This window comes from Schistocerca piceifrons, chromosome 10, assembly GCF_021461385.2.
Source record: "Schistocerca piceifrons isolate TAMUIC-IGC-003096 chromosome 10, iqSchPice1.1, whole genome shotgun sequence".
NCBI classification, from domain to species: domain Eukaryota; kingdom Metazoa; phylum Arthropoda; class Insecta; order Orthoptera; family Acrididae; genus Schistocerca; species Schistocerca piceifrons.
In genome coordinates, this window is record NC_060147.1 from 6,025,558 (window position 1) to 6,049,117 (window position 23,560).

The window sequence follows — 23,560 nt, forward strand, 5'->3', positions numbered from 1 at the left end:
ATTCCGGCTTGCTGAAAAGCTGCCTGGACGTTTCCTGATGTAGAGGTGGATGGTGTTGTGTACATAGTTCCGCGTAGTCAGCGCGTACACAACTTCCCACTAGAGCGCGCCCCGCTAAGCACAACAGCGCAGGCGCCAGCGCTCGTCCGTCTCCGCACTACGAGATGGCGCTGCCTTAGAGACGGACCAAATTCTGCTTCCGCCGATCCGCGTATTAATATGTAACGTAGCCAATGAGATTCCTGCTAACGTAGAACCTTTTCTCCTCGCAGGTCACACTCGAGCAGTGATACCTGAACGCTCGAGGTATTATAACGAGTGTACAGACCTCTGATTCGTCAGTCTGCATTTGTCTGTACCAGTCTATAGTCAAGTTTCAGTCTGCACCTAATAAGATTATCATATTCTTGTACATAGCCATGAAGAGAAATGTATAGACACTTTGTCAAGTATGAGAGATATGTGAGAATAAGATTAACGTACCAAGACAAAAGGAACTTCAGAGATTGTCAATTGTAAATGGCATCCAGAATCAAATTATGTAATGTCCACGCTTTTTATTATTTTAATAAATGTGTGTGAAAATTAATCAAGATCCTACTCTAAGTGTGCAAGTGGCATTTCTATCGTCTGACCTAATGGCAGAAGATAAACACGCCACGATAAGACCACGAGACATATTGCTGACACTCGCCTACTTCGTTAGAGCGACAAGTCAAATAATCTGATGGTGTGTGTACCGAAGGTCTTACAGTACGCACACCACAGATAGCTATAACTGTGATTTTGGATATGAAGTCACCTGCAGCATATTCCACACAATTAATAGCATACACTGCGCCCCTTCCTCGCCCACCACACTATTCGAAACAACTTTATTAAAAAAAATGAGTTGAAGGAATACAACTACTTTGAAGCTATATTTACAAACACACTACAGAGTCGTCAAACAGCTGCAGCGATGCCAGCCTCCGAGCGGTTATATTTCACATTTCAGTAAAAGTAAGACGAGCGACTTTTATGATCAAATTTACAACGAGGCCCCAGGTTTGATCGTATTTGATGACAGGCGAGATTTGACAAAGTTCCCTGTGACGCCATCAAATTTTCTTTGACATAAATAACATATCAGCTTCGACGAAGAAATATGATAAGTGTAATACCGGCCTGCAACTGGCATCTGGTGAATGCTACTATAGCAGAGGTTGTGCTGTGTGTTGCAGGCGTGGCGCGCCATGATGGAGGAGATGGAGGCTGCGGCCAAGACGCTGCGCCAGAACGCAGAGGTGGTGGAGAGCCAGTCGCTGGAGGCGCTCAACAACATCTACGCCGAGAAGCGGCGCGCCCGCAAGCAGTACATGGAGGACTACAACAAGATCGTCTCGCAGTTCTCACAGGTCAGCCAGCAAAAGCCCAAACACTATGGCGAATTATTTGGAATGTGCTGCTTTGTTTGGTGAAGATTGTGTTTGAGACATATTGTGATTGATGTCCGATTTGACAAACATGTTTGACCGTTCATACTTGCATTTTTCAAACTTAAAAGTGGGTTGCTTGGCAGACTTCGAAGATAAGGAACTAGACGGCAGTTCATCTCCTTCTACCGTGAGTTTCCATGATTGTGGGAACTAAGATCGAGGTATTGTGTGGCCCACAACTAAACATCACAGACCATTACTAAAATGGTAGAGGGGTTGCGTCTTTCCCATCCAAAGATTACACGTAAGGCATAAATAAAACATCAGTCTTCTATGCACGACGTACGAGTGGGAATTCTGCAAAATAATAATGTTTTTAATGGGGGTTGGACGTCAAACGGGAGGACTTGGAGCAGGGGAGACACCACTGGACATTTTTATTTCCACTGTCTATACTTTTAAAATGAAACACTATAGCTTTGTCAAACAAAGATCGTGTTTGAGACATATTGTGATTGGCATCCGATTTGACAAATACGTTTGCCGTTTACACTTTCATTTTCCAAACACAAAAGTGGGTTGCTTGGCAGATTTCGAAGATAAGGAACGAGACGGCAGTTGATCTCCTTCTACCGTGAGTTTCCACGATTGTGGAAACTAAGATCGAGGTATTGTATGGCCCACAACTAAACAGCACAGACCATTACTAAAATGGTAGAGGGGTTGCGTCTTTCCCATCCAAAGATTACACGCAAGGGATAAATAAAACATCAGTCCTCTATGCACGACCTACGAAGAGGAATTCTGCAAAATAATAATGTTTTTAAGGGGGGTAGGACGTCAAACGAGCCGACTTGGAGCAGGAGAGGCATCACAAGACATTTTAATTTCCACTGTCTATACTTTTACAAATAAATTCATAAAACTTTGTCAGCATCACAAGGAAGGATTCAGGATTCATACTCATTGCAGTGGAAGTTCGGAAACATAACAAAATAAATTTTTTTCCTTGCGAAATTTCATCATTTTTTCACTTACTAGTTGCTGCATTTGTTGCTATAGGTACACTTTTCTTCATAAGTTAGAGAGATTCTTCGATGAATTTTGCACAGCATACAAACCATACTTACAGGTGTATGAAACTCTAGAATTTATTTAATTTATGAAAAAACGAATGAGCTGTTATATTTTAAATTTCATGTTTAGAAAAAACACAAATTTTATAGTTAATTACCTCAATTTTTACCACAGTTTTTAATAATTTGGAAAATTCTAAGAGTTTCATACACCTTTAAGTATGCTTTGTATGCTGTGCAAAATTCATCGAAGAATCTGTCTTACTTATGAAGAAAAGTGTACGTATAGCAACAAATGCTGCCATTAGCAAGTGAAAAACATGATGAAATTTCACATGTAAAAATAAGCCATTCCGTTATGTTTTCGAACTTCCACTACTATGAGTGTGAATTCTGAATCATTCCTGGTGATGCTGACAAAGTTTTATGAATTTATTCGTAAAAGTATACACAGTGGAAATCAAAATGTCCTGTGGTGCCTCTCCTGCTCCAAATCGGCCCGACTTGGAGCAGGAGAGACACCACAGGACATTTTAATTTCCACTGTCTATACTTTTAAAAATAAATTCATAAAACTTCGTCAGAATGACCAGAAAGGATTCAGGAATTACACTTATAGTGGTGGAAGTTCAAAAATATAAGAAATAAATTCATAAAACTTTGTCAGAATGACGAGAAAGGATTCAGGATTTACACTTATAGTGGTGGAAGTTCAAAAATATAAGAATTTTTTTTTTTTACATTTGTATTTCACCTTTTTTTCACTTACCATTGGCTGCATTTGTTGCTATAGGTACACTTTTCTTTATAAGTAAGGAAGATTCTTCGATGAATTTTGCACAGCATGCAAACCATACTTACAGGTGTATGAAACTCTAGAATTTTCCAAATCTATTAAAAACTGTGGTAAAAATTGAGATAATTAACCATAAAATTTGAGTTTTTTCTAAACATGAAGTTTAAAATATAACAGCACATTCGTTTTTTCATAAAATAAATAATTTCTAGAGTTTCATACACCTGTAAGTATGGTTTGTATGAATGCTGTGCAAAATTCATCGAAGAATCTCTCTAACTTATGAAGAAAAGTGTACCTATAGCAACAAACGCAGCCAACAGAAGTGAAAAAATGATGAACTTTCACACGTAAAAAAATTATTTTGTTATGGTTTTGAACTTCCACTGCTACGATTGTGAAACCTTAATCCTTCCTGGTCTGACAAAGTTTTATGAATTTATTCGTAAAAGTATAGACAGTGGAAATTAAAATGTCGTGTGGTGCCTCTCCTGCTCCAAGACGACCGGTTTGACGTCCTACCCCCGTTAATGCTTCTTACTATTGCTCGATATGCTTCCAAAGTAACGTCACTCAATGCAAAAGGCGCAATAAACGGTACACATTTTAAACCTTCTAAATCAGATCCGATTGCCACATTCGTGCTTGCTGAGAAACTGGAATAGATTTTCGCATAACTGTGTTTTCTTGTTCAGTGTGAGGGCGAAGTAAATGTAACGTGATACTCAAATTTTCTCTATCCATTCAGAGAAAGCTGTCGTTATCACCAGTATCAGAGCGTAATATTTCCTTTGCTAGATTTACAACGGTATATTAATCTCTCAATTTGCACCGCTCCCTGGACCAGAGTCTCGTTCTCTTTTTGTTCTTTGTCCACAGCTCTGAATAGAAACGGGTGTCATTTCACATAAAATCATCATAAAACATTTCACACATATTACACTCCTGGAAATTGAAATAAGAACACCGTGAATTCATTGTCCCAGGAAGGGGAAACTTTATTGACACATTCCTGGGGTCAGATACATCACATGATCACACTGACAGAACCACAGGCACATAGACACAGGCAACAGAGCATGCACAATGTCGGCACTAGTACAGTGTATATCCACCTTTCGCAGCAATGCAGGCTGCTATTCTCCCATGGAGACGATCGTAGAGATGCTGGATGTAGTCCTGTGGAACGGCTTGCCATGCCATTTCCACCTGGCGCCTCAGTTGGACCAGCGTTCGTGCTGGACGTGCAGACCGCGTGAGACGACGCTTCATCCAGTCCCAAACATGCTCAATGGGGGACAGATCCGGAGATCTTGCTGGCCAGGGTAGTTGACTTACACCTTCTAGAGCACGTTGGGTGGCACGGGATACATGCGGACGTGCATTGTCCTGTTGGAACAGCAAGTTCCCTTCCCGGTCTAGGAATGGTAGAACGATGGGTTCGATGACGGTTTGGATGTACCGTGCACTATTCAGTGTCCCCTCGACGATCACCAGTGGTGTACGGCCAGTGTAGGAGATCGCTCCCCACACCATGATGCCGGGTGTTGGCCCTGTGTGCCTCGGTCGTATGCAGTCCTGATTGTGGCGCTCACCTGCACGGCGCCAAACACGCATACGACCATCATTGGCACCAAGGCAGAAGCGACTCTCATCGCTGAAGACGACACGTCTCCATTCGTCCCTCCATTCACGCCTGTCGCGACACCACTGGAGGCGGGCTGCACGATGTTGGGGCGTGAGCGGAAGACGGCCTAACGGTGTGCGGGACCGTAGCCCAGCTTCATGGAGACGGTTGCGAATGGTCCTCGCCGATACCCCAGGAGCAACAGTGTCCCTAATTTGCTGGGAAGTGGCGGTGCGGTCCCCTAAGGCACTGCGTAGGATCCTACGGTCTTGGCGTGCATCCGTGCGTCGCTGCGGTCCGGTCCCAGGTCGACGGGCACGTGCACCTTCCGCCGACCACTGGCGACAACATCGATGTACTGTGGAGACCTCACGCCCCACGTGTTGAGCAATTCGGCGGTACGTCCACCCGGCCTCCCGCATGCCCACTATACGCCCTCGCTCAAAGCCCGTCAACTGCACATACGGTTCAAGTCCACGCTGTCGCGGCATGCTACCAGTGTTAAAGACTGCGATGGGGCTCCGTATGCCACGGCAAACTGGCTGACACTGACGGCGGCGGTGCACAAATGCTGCGCAGCTAGCGCCATTCGACGGCCAACACCGCGGTTCCTGGTGTGTCCGCTGTGCCGTGCGTGTGATCATTGCTTGTACAGCCCTCTCGCAGTGTCCGGAGCAAGTATGGTGGGTCTGACACACCGGTGTCAATGTGTTCTTTTTTCCATTTCCAGGAGTGTATTTAGAAATTGTCAGAAACCGAAACGCTTCAGGACAAACTGATATCTGGTCTTCTGCCCCTGTGGAAGCAGTGAACTAAACGACTCACAATGCAGCAAATACAAGAATCTACTGTAATTCTATAGTTTGAAAGAATGAACTGTACAGTGTTTCAAACTGTTTGTCCCTCTTTCACGTAGCTAAATGTGAAAACAATAACCATTGCATTAGTACTGGGAAATTCGGAGAAATTAGGTTAACTATACGTACTACATTATGTGTAATGTTAATACAAGTCGTTCGGTTGTCAACCCTTAACTCACGATGTGACTTTTCTGTAAGATAAACTACTAGGTGTGTCTCTGGGACGTCTATGGTACAACCGGATTTGAACTCGTAAATCATTTGAAAATTTTAATGAAAATTGTATTAGTGAGTATTGTGACGACTACAGGGGTTAGCGACCACAGGTCAGTTGCTGCTAGGCTGAATAACGGAACATCTACAACCATCAAAATGAATCGCAAAGTATATCTATTTAAAGAAGCTGATAAAAATGCTCTTAATGCCTATGTAAGAGACAGTCTTCACTCCTTCCGATCTGATCATGTAAGTGTAGAAAAGTTGTGGAATATTTTCAAAGACATAGTATCGACAGCACTTGAGAGATATATACCACACAAATTAATAAGTGATGGTACTGATCCCCCATGGCACACAAAATGGGTCAGATCGTTGTTGCAGAAGCAACGAAAAAAGCATGCCAAATTTAAAAGAACGCAAAATCCCCAAGACTGACAAAGTTTTACAGAAGTTCGAAGTATGGCGCGTACGGTCAATGCGAGATGCTTTTAATAATTTCCACAACGAAATTCTGTCTCGAAATCGGGCAGAAAACCCAAAGAGATTCTGGTGATACATAAAGCACACCAGTGGCAAGACGCCATCAATACCTTCACTGCGCGATAACAACGGTGAAGTGCCACTAAAGCAGAGTTATTAAACACGTTTTTCCGAAACTCCTTCACCAAAGAAGAGGAAGTAAATATTACTGAATTCCAATCAAGAACAACAGCCAAGACGAGAAACATAGAAGTAGATATCCTCGGAGTAACGAAGCAGCTTAAATCACTTAATAAAAGCAAGGCCTCCGGTCCAGATTGTATTGCAGTCAGGTTCCTCTCAAAGTATGCTGACAAAATAGCTCCATATTTAGCAATTATATACACCCACTCGCCTACAGAAAGATCCGTACCTAAAGACTGGAAAATTGCTCAAGTCACACCAATACCCAAAATGGGAAGTAGGAGAAATTCGCTGAATTACAGGCCTATTATCACTAACGTCGATTTGCAGTAGGGTTTTGGAACATATAATGTATTTATTGATACACAGTCAGCGCAGTTTCAGAAAATATCGTTCTTGTGAAACACACCTAGCTCTTTATACTCATGAAGTAATAAGTGCTATCGACAGGGGATCTCAAATTGATTCCATAATTTTAGATTTCCCGAAGGCTTTCGACACCATTCCTCACAAGCGTCTTCTAACCAAACTGCGTGACTACGGAGTATCGCCTCAGTTGTGCGACTAGATTCGTTATTTCCTGTCAGAAAGGTCACAGTTCGTTGTAATAAACGGAAAGTCATCGAGTAAAACAGAAGTAATATCCGGCGTTCTTCAAGGAAGTGTTATAGGCCCTCTATTGTTCCTGATCTATATTAACGACATAGGAGACAATCTGAGTAGCCGTCTTAGATTGTTTGCAGATGATGCTGTCATTTACCGTCCTGTAAAGTCGTCAGATGAACAAAACGACTTGCTAAATGATTTAGATAAGATATCTGTATGGTGCGAAAAGTGGCAATTGACCCTGAATAAGGAAAGTGTGAAGTTATTCACATGAGTACTGAAAGAAATGAGCTAAATTTCGATTACGCGATAAGTCACACAAATCTGAAGGCTGTAAATTCAACCAAATACTTAGGGATTACATTTACAGCCGGCCGTGGTGGCGGAGCGGTTCTAGGCGCTCAGTCCGGAACCGCGCGACTACTACGGTCGCAGGTTCGAATCCTGCCTCGGGCATAGATGTGTGTGATGTCCTTAGGTTAGTTAGGTTTAAGTAGTTCTAAGTTCCAGGGGGCTGCTGACCACAGATGTTAAGTCCCATAGTGCTCAGAGCCACTTGAACCATTTGATTACAATTACAAATATCCTAAGTTGGAACGATCACATAGATAATGCTGTGGGCAGAGCAAACCGAAGAGTGTGATTCATTGGCAGAACTCTTAGAAGGTGTAACAGGTCTACTAAAGAGACTGCTTACACCACGCTTGTCCGCCCTATTTTGGAGTATTGCTGTGCAGTGTGGGATCCGCATCAGGTGGGACTGACGGATGACATAGAAAAAGTACAAAGAAGGGCAGCTCGTTTTGTTTTATCGCGAAACAGACATGATACCATGATACGTGAATTGGAGTGGCAATAATTAAAACAAAGGCGTTTCTTGTTGCGACGGGATCTACTCATGAAATTTCAATTACCAGTTTTCTCCTCCGATGTGAAAACATTCTGTTGTCACCCACCTACATAGCGAGAAATGATCATCACGGTAAAATAAGAGAAATCGGGGCCCGCACAGAAAAATTTAAGCGCTCGTTTTTCCCGAGTGCCGTTCGAGAGTGGAACAGTAGAGAGAGAGCTTGAAGGTGGTTCATTTAACCCTCTGCCAGGCACTTTATTGTGAATAGCAGAGTAATCATGTAGATGTAATTTATATTTACAATTACTGAAGCGCTGCTTAAGTACTCCTTGTGAATTTTATTGCAGCAATTAGAACCTGAGTGTTTTAGTAGTTACTGTTCAAAATTTTATGCGGTTTTTCAAACAGTAAACATAAACGTACTGCTAGAGAACTGGCAATTACATTGTATAAAATTTTGGTATCTCTGTAGCAAATACATTTGCACATAAAATTAAATTCATAGATTTAGATTTGCTTATAAAAACTGGTGTCGATATCTAATGGCTCTGAGCATTATGGGACGTAACTTCTGAGGTCATCAGTCCCCTATAACTTAGAACTACTTAAACCTAACTAACCTAAGGACATCACACACATCCATGCCCGAGGCAGGATTCGAACCTGCGACCGTAGCGGTCGCGCGGTTCCAGACCGTAGCGCCTAGAACCGCTCGGCCACCACGGCCGGCGTCGATATCTACAAAAAGAAAGTATAATAAACTGATTTTCAGTAGTGCATTCTACATTTTTCCTTACCATCAGTCATTACATAGACTATTTGATTTTAACTATCAGTTTTAAATATTTTATTGGAGAAACAGAAAGGCTCACATCAGCACTGACCTAAAGTTCTTCCTCTGAATGATCTTCTCTTTCCCTAGGAGGATTGTGGTCACTGGCCATTGCAGAATCGTCATACACTTAGTCTACTTTCCAATGCGTATCACAGACATCCTCCTCCATCCACAAACAAACAATTTCATCAAATTTAGCAATGAAAAATCCAGGGTGGAATGTAACAATATTATGAAAAGGATAGTTACTGCTCACCATATAGCGGTGATGCTGAGTCGATGATAGGCACAAAAAAAATGAAAGTCGGAAAGTGAACTTTTGGCCAACAATGCGGTTGCCGACAACACACACACACACACACACACACATACACACACACACACACACACACACACGACCACAGCCTCCGGCAGCTGAAGCCAGCCTCAGTGTGTGTGTGTATATATATATATATTTATATATATATATATGTGTGTGTGTGTGTGTGTGTGTGTGCGTGTGTGTGGTCTATTTTCGACAAACGCATTGTTGGCCAAAAGTTCACTTTCCGACAGTCTTTTTGTTGTGCCTATCTGCTAATCAGCATCTCTGCTGTATGGTGAGTAGTAACTATCCTTTTCATAATACTGCTTAATCAAATTTAGGATCAATAAAGCCGAACGTTGCTGCGAAAACGTTTATCGCTATACTGAAGAAAACGTGCGCAATTCACGAGGCGCGGTCGAAGAGGCGCCAACATCTATCAACAAGTGTGAACCACAAGCAAAGAGGGCGATAACGTAACCGACAGTAAAACACTGTTGCGTTGGCGATTTATCCAGTAATGGCTGCTGTGACGTCAAATCCTAGCGCGCTTCTTGAACTGCACTTCTTCATCGTGGTATTTGTTGTCATATTTTCGTTGCTGTCGAGGGAAATTATCTTTGTAATCGCAGCGGTGTGTGAGAAACAAATTACAGTCCTTTCTGTTTCGGAAGGAATTATAATTTTTAGTCGATACATGCTTTTTCTGAATTCCGAACTCAGTCGGTAAAAATTGAACCCTAATAGGATCACTGTCTGTGTCTGTTGTTGTTGTGGTCTTCAGTCCTGAGACTGGTTTGATGCAGCTCTCCATGCTACTCTATCCTGTGCAAGCTTTTTCATCTCCCAGTACCTACTGCAACCTACATCCTTCTGAATCTGCTTAGTGTATTCATCTCTTGGTCTCCCTCTACGATTTTTACCCTCCACGCTGCCCTCCAATACTAAATTGGTGATCCCTTGATGCCTCAGAACATGTCCTACCAACCGATCCCTTCTTCTGGTCAAGTTGTGCCACAAACTTCTCTTCTCCCCAATCCTATTCAATACTTCCTCATTAGTTATGTGATCTACCCATCTAATCTTCAGCATTCTTCTGTAGCACCACATTTCGAAAGCTTCTATTCTCTTCTTGTCCAAACTATTTATCGTCCATGTTTCACTTCCATACATGGCTACACTCCATACGAATACTTTCAGAAATGACTTCCTGACACTTAAATCTATACTGGATGTTAACAAATTTCTCTTCTTCAGAAACGCTTTCCTTGCCATTGCCAGCCTACATTTTATATCCTCTCTACTTCGACCATCATCAGTTATTTTGCTCCCCAAATAGCAAAACTCCTTTACTACTTTAAGTGCCTCATTTCCTAATCTAATTCCCTCAGCATCACCCGAATTAATTAGACTACATTCCATTATCATTGTTTTGCTTTTGTTGATGTTCATCTTATATCCTCCTTTCAAGACACTGTCCATTCCATTCAACTGCTCTTCCAAGTCCTTTGCTGTCTCTGACAGAATTACAATGTCATCGGCGAACCTCAAAGTTTTTATTTCTTCTCCATGAATTTTAATACCTACTCCGAATTTTTCTTTTGTTTCCTTTACTGCTTGCTCAATATACAGATTGAACAACATCGGGGAGAGGCTACAACCCTGTCTTACTCCCTTCCCAACCACTGCTTCCCTTTTATGTCCCTCGACTCTTATAACTGCCATCTGGTTTCCGTACAAATTGTAAATAGCCTTTCGCTCCCTGTATTTTACCCCTGCCACCTTTAGAATTTGAAAGAGAGTATTCCAGTCAACATTGTCAAAAGCTTTCTCTAAGTCTACAAATGCTAGAAACGTAGGTTTGCCTTTCCTTAATCTTTCTTCTAAGATAAGTCGTAAGGTCAGTATTGCCTCACGTGTCTATCCGTCTGTAAAGACCTGTTTTTTTAGGAACGTACACGTTGAAATTTATGTCGCGAACTGAGGTCTACCGGCCCTTGGCTTTAGCTTTTTAAGCTTTTAAGCGAATGCAATTAAAAGATGTCCCATATTACGATACTCGCAAACTACTGATGTTGTGGTCTTCAGTTCTGAGACTGGTTTGATGCAGCTCTCCATGCAACCCTATCCTGTGCAAGTTTCTTCATCTCGCAGTACCTACTGCAACCTACGTCCTTCTGAATCTGCTTAGTGTATTCATCTCTTGGTCTCCCTCTACGATTTTTACCCTCCACGCTGCCCTCCAATGCTAAATTTGTGATCCCTTGATGCCTCAGAACATGTCCTACCAACCGGTCCCTTCTTCTTGTCAAGTTGTGCCACAAACTCCTCTTCTCCCCAATTCTGTTCAATACCTCCTCATTAGTTATGTGATCTTCCCATCTAATCTTCAGCATTCTTCTGTAGCACCACATTTCGAAAGCTTCTATTCTCTTCCTGTCCAAACTATTTATCGTCCATGCTTCACTTCCTTACATGGCTACACTCCATACGAATAATTTCAGAGCCGACTTCCTGACACTTAAACCTTTACTCGATGTTAACAAATTTCTCTTCTTCAGACACAGTTTCCTTGCCATTGCCAGTCCACATTTTATATGTTCTCTACTTCGACCATCATCAGTTATTTTGCTCCCCAAATAGCAAAACTCCTTTACTACTTTAATAAAGTGTCTGATTTCCTAATCTAATTCGCTCAGCATCACCCGACTTAATTCGACTACATACCATTATCCTCGTTTTGCTTTTGTTGATGTTCATCTTATATCCTCCTTTCAAGACACGTCCATTCAGTTCAATTGCACTTCCAAGTCCTTTGCTGTCTCTGACAGAATTACAATGTCATCGGCGAACCCCAAAGTTTTTATTTCTTCTCCATAGATTTTAATTCCTACTGCGAATTTTACTTTTGTTTCCTTTACTGCTTGCTCAATATACAGATTGAATAACATCGTTGATAGGCTACAACCCTGTCTCACTCCCTTCCCAACCGCTGCTTCCTTTTCATGCCCCTCGACTCTTATAACTGCCATTTGGTTTCTGTACAAATTGTAAATAGCCTTTGGCTCCCTGTATTTTACCCTTGCTACCTTTAGAATTTGAAAGAGAGTATTCCAGTCAACATTGTCAAAAGCTTTCTCTAAGAAAGAAATGCTAGAAACGTAGGTTTGCTTTCCCTTAATCTTTCTTCTAAGATAAGTCGTAGGGTCAGTATTGCCTCACGTGTCCCAATATTTCTACGGAATCCAAACTGGTCTTCCCCGAGGTCGGCTTCTACCAGTTTTTCCATTCGTCTATAAAGAATTCGTGTTAGTATTTTGCAGGTGTGACTTATTAAACTAATAGTTCGGTAATTTTCACATCTGTCAACACCTGCTTTCTTTGGGATTGGAATTATTATATTCTTCATGAAGTCTGAGGGTATTTAGCATGTCTCATACATCTTGCTCACCAGATGGTAGAGTTTTGTCAGGACTGGCTCTCCCAAGGCTGTCAGTAGTTCTAATGGAATGTTGTGTACTCCCGGGGCCTTGTTCCGACTCAGGTCTTTCATTGCTCTGTCAAACTCTCCCATTTCATCTTCATCTACATCCTCTTCCATTTCCATAATATTGTCTTCAAGTACATCGGCCTTGTACAGGCCCTCTATATACTCCTTCCACCTTTCTGCTTTCCCTTCTTTGCTTAGAACTGGGTTTCCATCTGAGCTCTTGATATTCATACAAGTGGCTCTTTTCCCCAAAGCTCTCTTTAATTTTCCTGTAGGCTGTATCTATCTTACCCCTAGTGAGATAAGCCTCTACATCCTTACATTTGTCCTCTAGCCATCCCTGCTTAGCAATTTTGCACTTCTCATTTTTGAGACGTGTGTATTCCGTTTTGCCTGCAAACTCGGTCAATAAAATCTGATGGATACTTCCTGTTGACAAAATCTGATGGATACTTCCTGTTGACCGATAATAATGAAATACCGCAAGCAGCAAGGTTACACAATGCACGTAAAGGAAAAAATTCGAAAATTGTTAATTTGTAATTATATCACACGAAAAAAAATGTTTTTAGTCATTTGTTATCTGTCTGTCCCTCCGTTAAGGCGCCTGTTTCTAGGGAATTACAACAGTAAATGCAAAAAAAGAAAAAAAAATTAACGTGTCCTCGACAGTCTTGGGATTCCCGGGACAGATAGCTTGCCAGTATCGATACCGATAGAAGGCAAAAGTCGTCGCCATTCACGATTCCCAAGTTCACACTTGGAAAGTTTTATTCTCTTTACTGCCCCCTCCCCGTTCTTCTCAAACTGTGACGGTGTGTTTTCTTCGCGATAAATACTGTACGGACCATAAGACGCACTATTTTTCTTCGAAAAATTCCCTCCAAAATCCAGGTGCGCCTTATACTCGAAATTAATATGATGATGTCGAGCGTTTGATTTAAAATTTCGGCCACTCTTAGAAGTGGACGTATATTCGGTGCCAGGGGAAACGTATCTCTATCTGGCAACACTGGATTAAACTGGCAGCAGCAGTCCACAGACGCGACAAGCCCCTCCCGCCCCGCCGTCTCAAACCAAGTACACTGTCTGGCCTATAATGCGTCATTCCAGTTTAACTGTGTCAGTGAACTTGTCTTATCGGTAACAGTACAATATTTTTGATAGTTACTTTTGTAACGGAAAAAATAAAAGGTATTCAAATGACGCGGGCTATAAATTCATACGCAGAAGAACATGCAAACAGAGCAGCTGAGCGTCATTTCGGCCCTGCACCAACAGAAAAATAACATTCGCGATTGCCGAGCTAGTTTGTCTGACGAACCGGTTTCAGGCTCTGTCTCAGGCTGATACTGATCTTCGGCCTGACACGGCTGCTTGTCCTGTTCCAGAGGTTGCCCCTCAGTCTGCAAGATCCGGGCAGTTGCAGAGGGTGGGCTTACTGGTAGTTGGGAGCTCCAACGTCAGGCGCGTAATGGGGCCCCTTAGGGAAATGGCAGCAAGAGAGGGGAAGAAAACCAATGTGCACTCCGTGTGCATACCGGGGGGAGTCATTCCAGATGTGGAAAGGGTCCTTCCGGATGCCATGAAGGGTACAGGGTGCACCCATCTGCAGGTGGTCGCTCATGTCGGCACCAATGATGTGTGTCGCTATGGATCGGAGGAAATCCTCTCTGGCTTCCGGCGGCTATCTGATTTGGTGAAGACTGCCAGTCTCGCTAGCGGGATGAAAGCAGAGCTCACCATCTGCAGCATCGTCGACAGGACTGACTGCGGACCTTTGGTACGGAGCCGAGTGGAGGGTCTGAATCAGAGGCTGAGACGGTTCTGCGACCGTGTGGGCTGCAGATCCCTCGACTTGCGCCATAGGGTGGTGGGGTTTCGGGTTCCGCTGGATAGATCAGGAGTCCACTACACGTAACAAGCGGCTACACGGGTAGCAGGGGTTGTGTGGCGTGGGCTGGGCGGTTTTTTAGGTTAGATGGCCTTGGGCAAGTACAGAAAGGGCAACAGCCTCAAAGGGTGCGGGGCAAAGTCAGGACATGCGGGGACCAAGCAGCAATCGGTATTGTAATTGTCAACTGTCGAAGCTGCGTTGGTAAAGTACCGGAACTTCAAGCGCTGATAGAAAGCCCCGAAGCTGAAATCGTTATAGGTACAGAAAGCTGGCTTAAGCCAGAGATAAATTCTGCCGAAATTTTTACAAAGGTACAGACGGTGTTTAGAAAGGATAGATTGCATGCAACCGGTGGTGGAGTGTTCGTCGCTGTTAGTAGTAGTTTATCCTGTAGTGAAGTAGAAGTGGATAGTTCCTGTGAATTATTGTGGGTGGAGGTTACACTAAACAACCGAACTAGGTTAATAATTGGCTCCTTTTACCGACCTCCCGACTCAGCAGCATTAGTGGCAGAACAACTGAGAGAAAATTTGGAATACATTTCACATAAATTTTCTCAGCATGTTATAGTCTTAGGTGGAGATTTCAATTTACCAGATATAGACTGGGACACTCAGATGTTTAGGACGGGTGGTAGGGACAGAGCATCGAGTGACATTATACTGAGTGCACTATCCGAAAATTACCTCGAGCAATTAAACAGAGAACCGACTCGTGGAGATAACATCTTGGACCTACTGATAACAAACAGACCCGAACTTTTCGACTCTGTATGTACAGAACAGGGAATCAGTGATCATAAGGCCGTTGCAGCATCCCTGAATATGGAAGTTAATAGGAATATAAAAAAAGGGAGGAAGGTGTATCTGTTTAGCAAGAGTAATAGAAGGCAGATTTCAGACTACCTAACAGATCAAAACGAAAATTTCTGTTCCCACACTGACAATGTTGAGTGTTTATGGAAAAAGTTCAAGGCAATCGTAAAATGCGTTTTAGACAAGTACGTGCCGAGTAAAACTGTGAGGGACGGGAAAAACCCACCGTGGTACAACAACAAAGTTAGGAAACTACTGCGAAAGCAAAGAGAGCTCCACTCCAAGTTTAAACGCAGCCAAAACCTCTCAGACAAACAGAAGCTAAACGATGTCAAAGTTAGCGTAAGGAGGGCTATGCGTGAAGCGTTCATTGAATTCGAAAGTAAAATTCTATGTACCGACTTGACAGAAAATCCTAGGAAGTTCTGGTCTTACGTTAAATCAGTAAGTGGCTCGAAACAGCATATCCAGACACTGCGGGATGATGATGGCATTGAAACAGAGGATGACACGCGTAAAGCTGAAATACTAAACACCTTTTTCCAAAGCTGTTTCACAGAGGAAGACCGCACTGCAGTTCCTTCTCTAAATCCTCGCACAAACGAAAAAATGGCTGACATCGAAATAAGTGTCCAAGGAATAGAAAAGCAACTGGAATCACTCAATAGAGGAAAGTCCACTGGACCTGACGGGATACCAATTCGATTCTACACAGAGTACGCAAAGGAACTTGCCCCCCTTCTAACAGCCGTGTACCGCAAGTCTCTAGAGGAACGGAGGATTCCAAATGATTGGAAAAGAGCACAGATAGTCCCAGTCTTCAAGAAGGGTCGTCGAGCAGATGCGCAAAACTATAGACCTATATCTCTTACGTCGATCTCTTGTAGAATTTTAGAACATGTTTTTTGCTCGCGTATCATGTCATTTCTGGAAACCCAGAATCTACTATGTAGGAATCAACATGGATTCCGGAAACAGCGATCGTGTGAGACCCAACTCGCCTTATTTGTTCATGAGACCCAGAGAATATTAGATACAGGCTCCCAGGTAGATGCTATTTTTCTTGACTTCCGGAAGGAGTTCGATACAGTTCCACACTGTCGCCTGATAAACAAAGTAAGAGCCTACGGAATATCAGACCAGCTGTGTGGCTGGATTGAAGAGTTTTTAGCAAACAGAACACAGCATGTTGTTATCAATGGAGAGACGTCTACAGACGTTAAAGTAACCTCTGGCGTGCCACAGGGGAGTGTTATGGGACCATTGCTTTTCACAATATATATAAATGACTTAGTAGATAGTGTCGGAAGTTCCATGCGGCTTTTCGCGGATGATGCTGTAGTATACAGAGAAGTTGCAGCATTAGAAAATTGTAGCGAAATGCAGGAAGATCTGCAGCGGATAGGCACTTGGTGCAGGGAGTGGCAACTGACCCTTAACATAGACAAATGTAATGTATTGCGAATACATAGAAAGAAGGATCCTTTATTGTATGATTATATGATAGCGGAACAAACACTGGTAGCAGTTACTTCTGTAAAATATCTGGGAGTATGCGTGCGGAACGATTTGAAGTGGAATGATCATATAAAATTAATTGTTGGTAAGGCGGGTACCAGGTTGAGATTCATTGGGAGAGTGCTTAGAAAATGTAGTCCATCAACAAAGGAGGTGGCTTACAAAACACTCGTTCGACCTATACTTGAGTATTGCTCATCAGTGTGGGATCCGTACCAGATCGGTCTGACGGAGGAGATAGAGAAGATCCAAAGAAGAGCGGCGCGTTTCGTCACAGGGTTATTTGGTAACCGTGATAGCGTTACGGAGATGTTTAATAAACTCAAGTGGCAGACTCTGCAAGAGAGGCGCTCTGCATCGCGGTGTAGCTTGCTCGCCAGGTTTCGAGAGGGTGCGTTTCTGGATGAGGTATCGAATATATTGCTTCCCCCTACTTATACCTCCCGAGGAGATCACGAATGTAAAATTAGAGAGATTAGAGCGCGCACGGAGGCTTTCAGACAGTCGTTCTTCCCGCGAACCATACGCGACTGGAACAGGAAAGGGAGGTAATGACAGTGGCACGTAAAGTGCCCTCCGCCACACACCGTTGGGTGGCTTGCGGAGTATCAATGTAGATGTAGATATAGATGTAGATGTAGTAAGAAAGAACTGAAAAAAATGAGGAATGTGCAAATAGAGGACTGAATGGAAAATGGCCAAAACTAGAAGATGATGTATGAAAATGCTTTCAAGGATATCATCAAAATGGCATTGGAATTAATACAAAAATCATAGTGGAATTTAACAGACTTTAAGGGTGGAGTTAGCTGGTGCTACAGGTTTATGTAGCGTCGCGAGCTTAGCATGCGAATCAAAACCAAAATTTCTCAGAAAACGCCCCTAAAGTATGAAGAGAAAATATCGTCTTTTAATCCCTTTATTACTCAACATCGAAAGAAAACCAGTGTGGAACTAAGCCAAATAGCGAATGTGGACGAAACTTCTCTGACCTTTTAGCGCCGAGACATAACTGTTGCTGTGAAAGGTGCTAAACTGAAACGTGAAAAAATTCACTACACTGTTGTCCTTTCATGTTGTGCTGACAGTACTAAACTTAATCCAATGATCATTTTCAAGCGCAAAACAATAACGAAAGCTTCATTTCTAAATACCGGCATGTACTGTTGCTCACGTATATGACAAAAGAGTTAGATGGACGTGGCTGGTGTGAAATTGTGGATCGGCAGTGTGGGAGAGAAGAAGCTTTAAAACGACCTACAGTCAAACAATAGTGTTAGTGGATAAATCAGTTGTGGTCTAGCGTGAGAGGACACATTATTGTTAAAGCTTCCGAGTGCGCCATTGTAACGCTCTCGATGGGAGTGAAGGCAATCTTATACCGGGTGATCAAAAAGTCAGTATAAATTTGAAAACTTAGTAAACCACGGAATAATGTACATATAGAGGTAAAAATTGACACACATGCTTGGAATGACATGGCGTTTTATTAGAACAAAAAAATAAAAACAATGTTCTCAAAATGTACGACAGATGGCGCTGGACAGCAAAACGTCAGTGACTGCTACCGTGACGGGTGAGAGGTACGCCGATATGTTACAGAATCGCATAATCCCCAACCTGGCTCAGAAACACCTGCTGGAACGTACAATGTTTATGCAGGATGGCGCTCCACCCCATATTGCCAGACGCGTGAAAGATCTCTTGTGCCGGCCGCGGTGGTCTCGTGGTTCTAGGCGCTCAGTCCGGAACCGCGCGACTGCTACGCTCGCAGGTTCGAATCCTGCCTCGGACATGGATGTGTGTGATATCCTTAGGTTAGTTAGGTTTAAGTAGTTCTAAGTTCTAGGGGACTGATGACCTCAGAAGTTACGTCCCATAGTGCTCAGAGCCATTTGAACCATTTTTTGATCTCTTGTGCGCGTCGTTGTGATGATCGTGTGCTCAGCTGCCACTTTCGTCATGCTTGGCCTCCCAGGTCCCCAGACCTCAGTCCGTGCGGTTATTGGCTTTGGGGTTACCTGAAGTCGCAAGTGTATCGTGATCGACCGACATCTCTAGGGATGCTGAAAGACAACATCCGACGCGAATGCCTCACCGTCACTCCGGACATGCTTTACAGTGCTCTTCACAACATTATTCCTCGACTGCAGCTATTGTTGAGGAATGATGGTGGACATATTGAGCATTTCCTGTAAAGAACATCATCTTTCCTTTGTCTTACTTTGTTATGCTAATTATTGCTATTCTGATCACATGACGCGCCATGTGTCGGACATTTTTTGAACTTTTGCATTTTTTTGGTTCTAATAAAACCCCATGTCATTCCAAGCATGTGTGTCAATTTGTACCTCTCTATCTACATTATTCCGTGATTTATTCAGTTTTCAAATTTGATCTCCCTGTAAATGAAGAGGTCAGCGATGAGGACGAAGACGAAGAAGAAAATGAAGAAGAAAGTTCAGATGAACATTTTCAGGGGTCTTAAAAGTCAGTGCAGATTTAAAAAACCAAAAATATTTTTTTGTGTGGCTTCGCAGTCTCATAATAAAAATGTTAAAATGTTACTTTTTAAAAGACTTGTTAATAAATTAAGATGTGTCTTATAGTCCATAGCGCCCCATAGTTCCTAAAATGCGGTATTTGTTTAATTGATACTCCTTATCGTGATCCTTACTATAGCTGTAGGGACATTTTTACGGTACTCGATTCGTGTCCTTTGCCATAAACAGTAAGTTTTCGTGTGATTTTCCTTTCAATTTACTACTGTGCACGGGTATTTGAGACAACCTCATGAATCCATCGATCCTCATGTCACCAGGGGACTTTTGAAGCCGCAACGTAAAGCGTTGATTTCTTTCCTTTTACACACACAAAATTACTCTCAAACTGGAATTTTATAATTCGATAAAACTATCACAAAATCGTCTAGACCAACTACCTGTTGATAAGTATTAACATGGACAGTAAAGCAAGAAGAATTTGCCCCGTCTAATGTACAGCTCTGACCCGTCTTGTCTGCGGGTTATTCCTCCTATTTTACCGTCCCTTTTAATACATATCGATTAACAGGATATCGCAATGGTATAATTTTAAGTTGTGTATCGAATGGGCACGTAATATTCCGCTTTAAAAATCCTTTTGCTTGTAACGAAAAACAAACCGACGTTTTCCACGGAGACTCGGAGTCGTATAACACATTGCTGAAACCAAACTGCAAATATGTTCCGAAACACGAAAGAAGTGCGCCTGGCGATTTTTAGGCCAGGCACCCCGAAGAGTTGACACGTTTCTAGTGATCGCAATTCACGATATCGTTGGGTCAACATGTGAACAAGTAGGGGGGTGACTACTGGCTCCATTTTCAACCGTGTACGATGAACGGTGTGCTCCGTAACACTTGAGCTCACCATCCATCGTAATCGGCTATCGCAGTCTCCACTATTATACAGGTCTGATATTAGCTTCCTTTAACTAACGATAAACATATTTTTTGTTCGTATTGTGTACAGTGGTTGCCAATACAGCGGTATAAGTGTTTTTACGGTACTTGATTCCCTTTATTTCTGACAAATGTTAAGGTTCTTTTTGTCAAACCGTTTTACAATTCATTACTGAAAAGGGCAAAAAAATTGTTCAAATGGCTCTGACCACTATGGGACTTAACATCTGCGGTCATCAGTCCCCTAGAACTTAGAACTACTTGAACCTAACTAACCGAAGGACACCACACACATCCATGCCCGAGGCAGGATTCGAACCTGCGACCGTAACCGTCACGTGGTTCCAGACTGTAGCGCCTAGAACCGCACGGCCACATCGGCCGGCTGTAAAGGACATACATTCGAAACTGCAGATTGCACTCTCCGCTTAAGCTCTACAGATAAATTGTATTATCCGATACTAGTCAAGATTTATTTACGATAAACAGTCTTTTTAGTTCGCACTGATTGCTGCGACACCCATTATAACAGTATAACTTAATTTTTACGATACTCGGTACGCCCCCTTTGCTTAAAATTTTCTTTTATTTACATGTTATTGATCATAATAGTTGTAATATTTGTTAACAACGAGTATAGATTTAAGTGTTAGGAAGTCGTTTCTGAAAGTATTTGTATGGAGTGTAGCCATGTATGGAAGTGAAACATGGACGATAAATAGTTTGGACAAGAACAGAATAGAAGCTTTCGAAATGTGGTGCTACAGAAGAATGCTGAAGATTAGATGGGTCATTCACATAACTAATGAGGAGGTATTGAATAGAATTGGGGAGAAGAGAAGTTTGTGGCACAACTTGACAAGAAGAAGGGACCGGTTGGTAGGACATGTTCTGAGGCATCAAAGGATCACCAGTTTAGTACTGGAGGGCAGCGTGGAGGGTAAAAATCGTAGAGGGAGACCATGAGATGAATACACTAAGCAGATTCAGAAGGATGTAGGTTGCAGTAGGTACTGGGAGATGAAGAAGCTTGCACAGGATAGAGTAGCATGGAGAGCTGCATCAAATCAGTCTCAGGACTGAAGACCACAACACACAGTTGTAATTCGAGCTATTTTTATTCCCCCGAGGTAGTAATATCTCGTAATCACAACTGTCAGTATTGTTAATGTTTCAATGATGTGACGTTATAGTGGCCATCGTTTGTGACTTGTTGACTGCGCGGCTAGTCTAAGCAGACCGGTAGTATCGCGGATTACTCTTGGCCGTTCATTATAAAAGGCGCACCCTCGCATATGCCCGAAATGACAGTCGCGTGTGACCAATCGTACGATGTATTGCACCGCAGATTGGTTCATAGGCGCCCGTGGATCATTATCAGCACAGTTACACTTACAAAAATCTTAATGTCAGTGTCGCCACTTTGCCACTGACGCAGGACGCACTGAGAAAGTTGTTAGTCCAACACCAGGCATTGCTCCGTATTCATAACGAATAAGTGGATTCGGCAACGAATTTCGCTAGCGAACAATACTCTTCCTCCGACAGGTTCCTTCGCAGAAATCTACACAATACCAAAACAGTGACTGTTCAAAGGTCAGTACGTACTAAACATTTTCTGTTACTGAGTCAATAATTAAATCACTGAAGACTAAGGACTCTCATGGATATGATGGAGCGCCTAGCACAATATTTAAGTACTGTGCTGCGCGTGTTAGCCCTGTATTTAGCCATATTTGTAATTTTTCCTTTAGGAATGGTCAGTTTCCTGAACGATTAAGTACTCAGTAGTAACGAGGTTTATAAAAAGGGCGAAAGGGATAATGCAGACAATTTTAGATCTATTTCTTTGCTTCAGTGTTTGCTAAAGTTATTGAAAAGGCTGTGTATGTAGGGATAACTGGTCATTCTATGTCACACGATTTGCTATCAAATGTACAGTTCGGGCTTAGAAGTCGTTTAACAACTACAAATGCTATATTTTCCTTTCTCTGCGAGGTGCTGGATGAGTTAAACAAAAGGTTTCGAACGCTTCGGATATTTATTGATTTAACTAAAGCATTTGATTGAGTTGATCACAGAGTATTGCTCCAGAAGTTGGACCATTATGGAATACGGGGAGTAGCTCACAATTGGTTCACCTCGTACTTCATCAACAGACAGCAAAACGTCATTATTCACAATGTTGAGAACGGCTGTGATGTGGGGTCTGAGTTGGGTAATGTCAAGTGGGGGGTGCCCCAGGGATCAGTGTTGGGCCACTCCTGTTCCTTAATGCCGTCTAGTATTAAGGGTAATCCTAAAATATCTCTGTTTGCTGATGACACTATTGGTAGTAAAAGATGACGTTTGCAACATTGGCTCGGTTTCAAATAGTGCAGTTCATGGCCTAAGTTCATGGCTTGTAGAAAATAAACTAACGCTAAATCACAGTAAGACTAGAATGGGCATATGATTAGTGTAACTGAACAGTTCAAATTTCTAGGTGTTCAGGCAGACAGTCAACTGTCGTGGAAAGCCAACGTTCGGGATCTTGTTCAAAAACTTGATGCTACCATTTTTACTGTTCGAACAGTATCTGAAGTGAGTGATCGTTCGACACGAAAATTAGTCTACTTTTATTCTCTTATGTCGTATGGTATGATATTTTGGGTTAACTCTTCCCATTTGAAAAGAATATTTTTGCTCAGAAACGGGAGATTCGGGCAATAAGTGATGTAAGTTCACGAACCTCTTGTCGACCCCTGTTCACGAGTCTGGGTATTTTGACATTGGCCTCTCAATATATATATTCCTTACTGCCATTTCTTTTTAGCATATTAGCTTATTCCGAAGAATAAGCAGCTTTCACTCAGTTACTACTGGGCAGAAATCAAACCTGCATCTAAATCAGACTTCTTTAACTCTTGTGCAAAAAGGTGTGCAGTATACTGCTGCATCCATTTTCAGTAAGCTACCGCAAGAATTCAAAAATCTTAGCAGTAATCCACGCGCTTTCAAATCGAAACTGAAGAGTTTCCTCATGGGTCACTGTCGAGGAGTTCCTTGAAAAATTAGATGATTCTTATGACATCTTGTTGACAACGTTTACTTAAACTTATAGATTGACTTTCTTCGGGTTCACAAACATTTTATTTTTAT

General features: G+C 42.4%; 1 protein-coding gene across 1 annotated transcript in view; it reads left to right on the top strand.

Annotated features, from left to right (window-relative positions):
* Positions 1–23,560, top strand: part of LOC124719019 (tyrosine-protein kinase Fer-like) — a 687,090-nt gene that overhangs the window by 79,103 nt on the left and 584,427 nt on the right. Inside the window, exon 2 of the mRNA XM_047244689.1 lies at positions 1,224–1,397. Coding sequence (XP_047100645.1) covers positions 1,236–1,397 — 162 coding nt within the window. The 5' untranslated portion in view covers positions 1,224–1,235. The remainder of the gene's footprint in view (positions 1–1,223; positions 1,398–23,560) is intronic.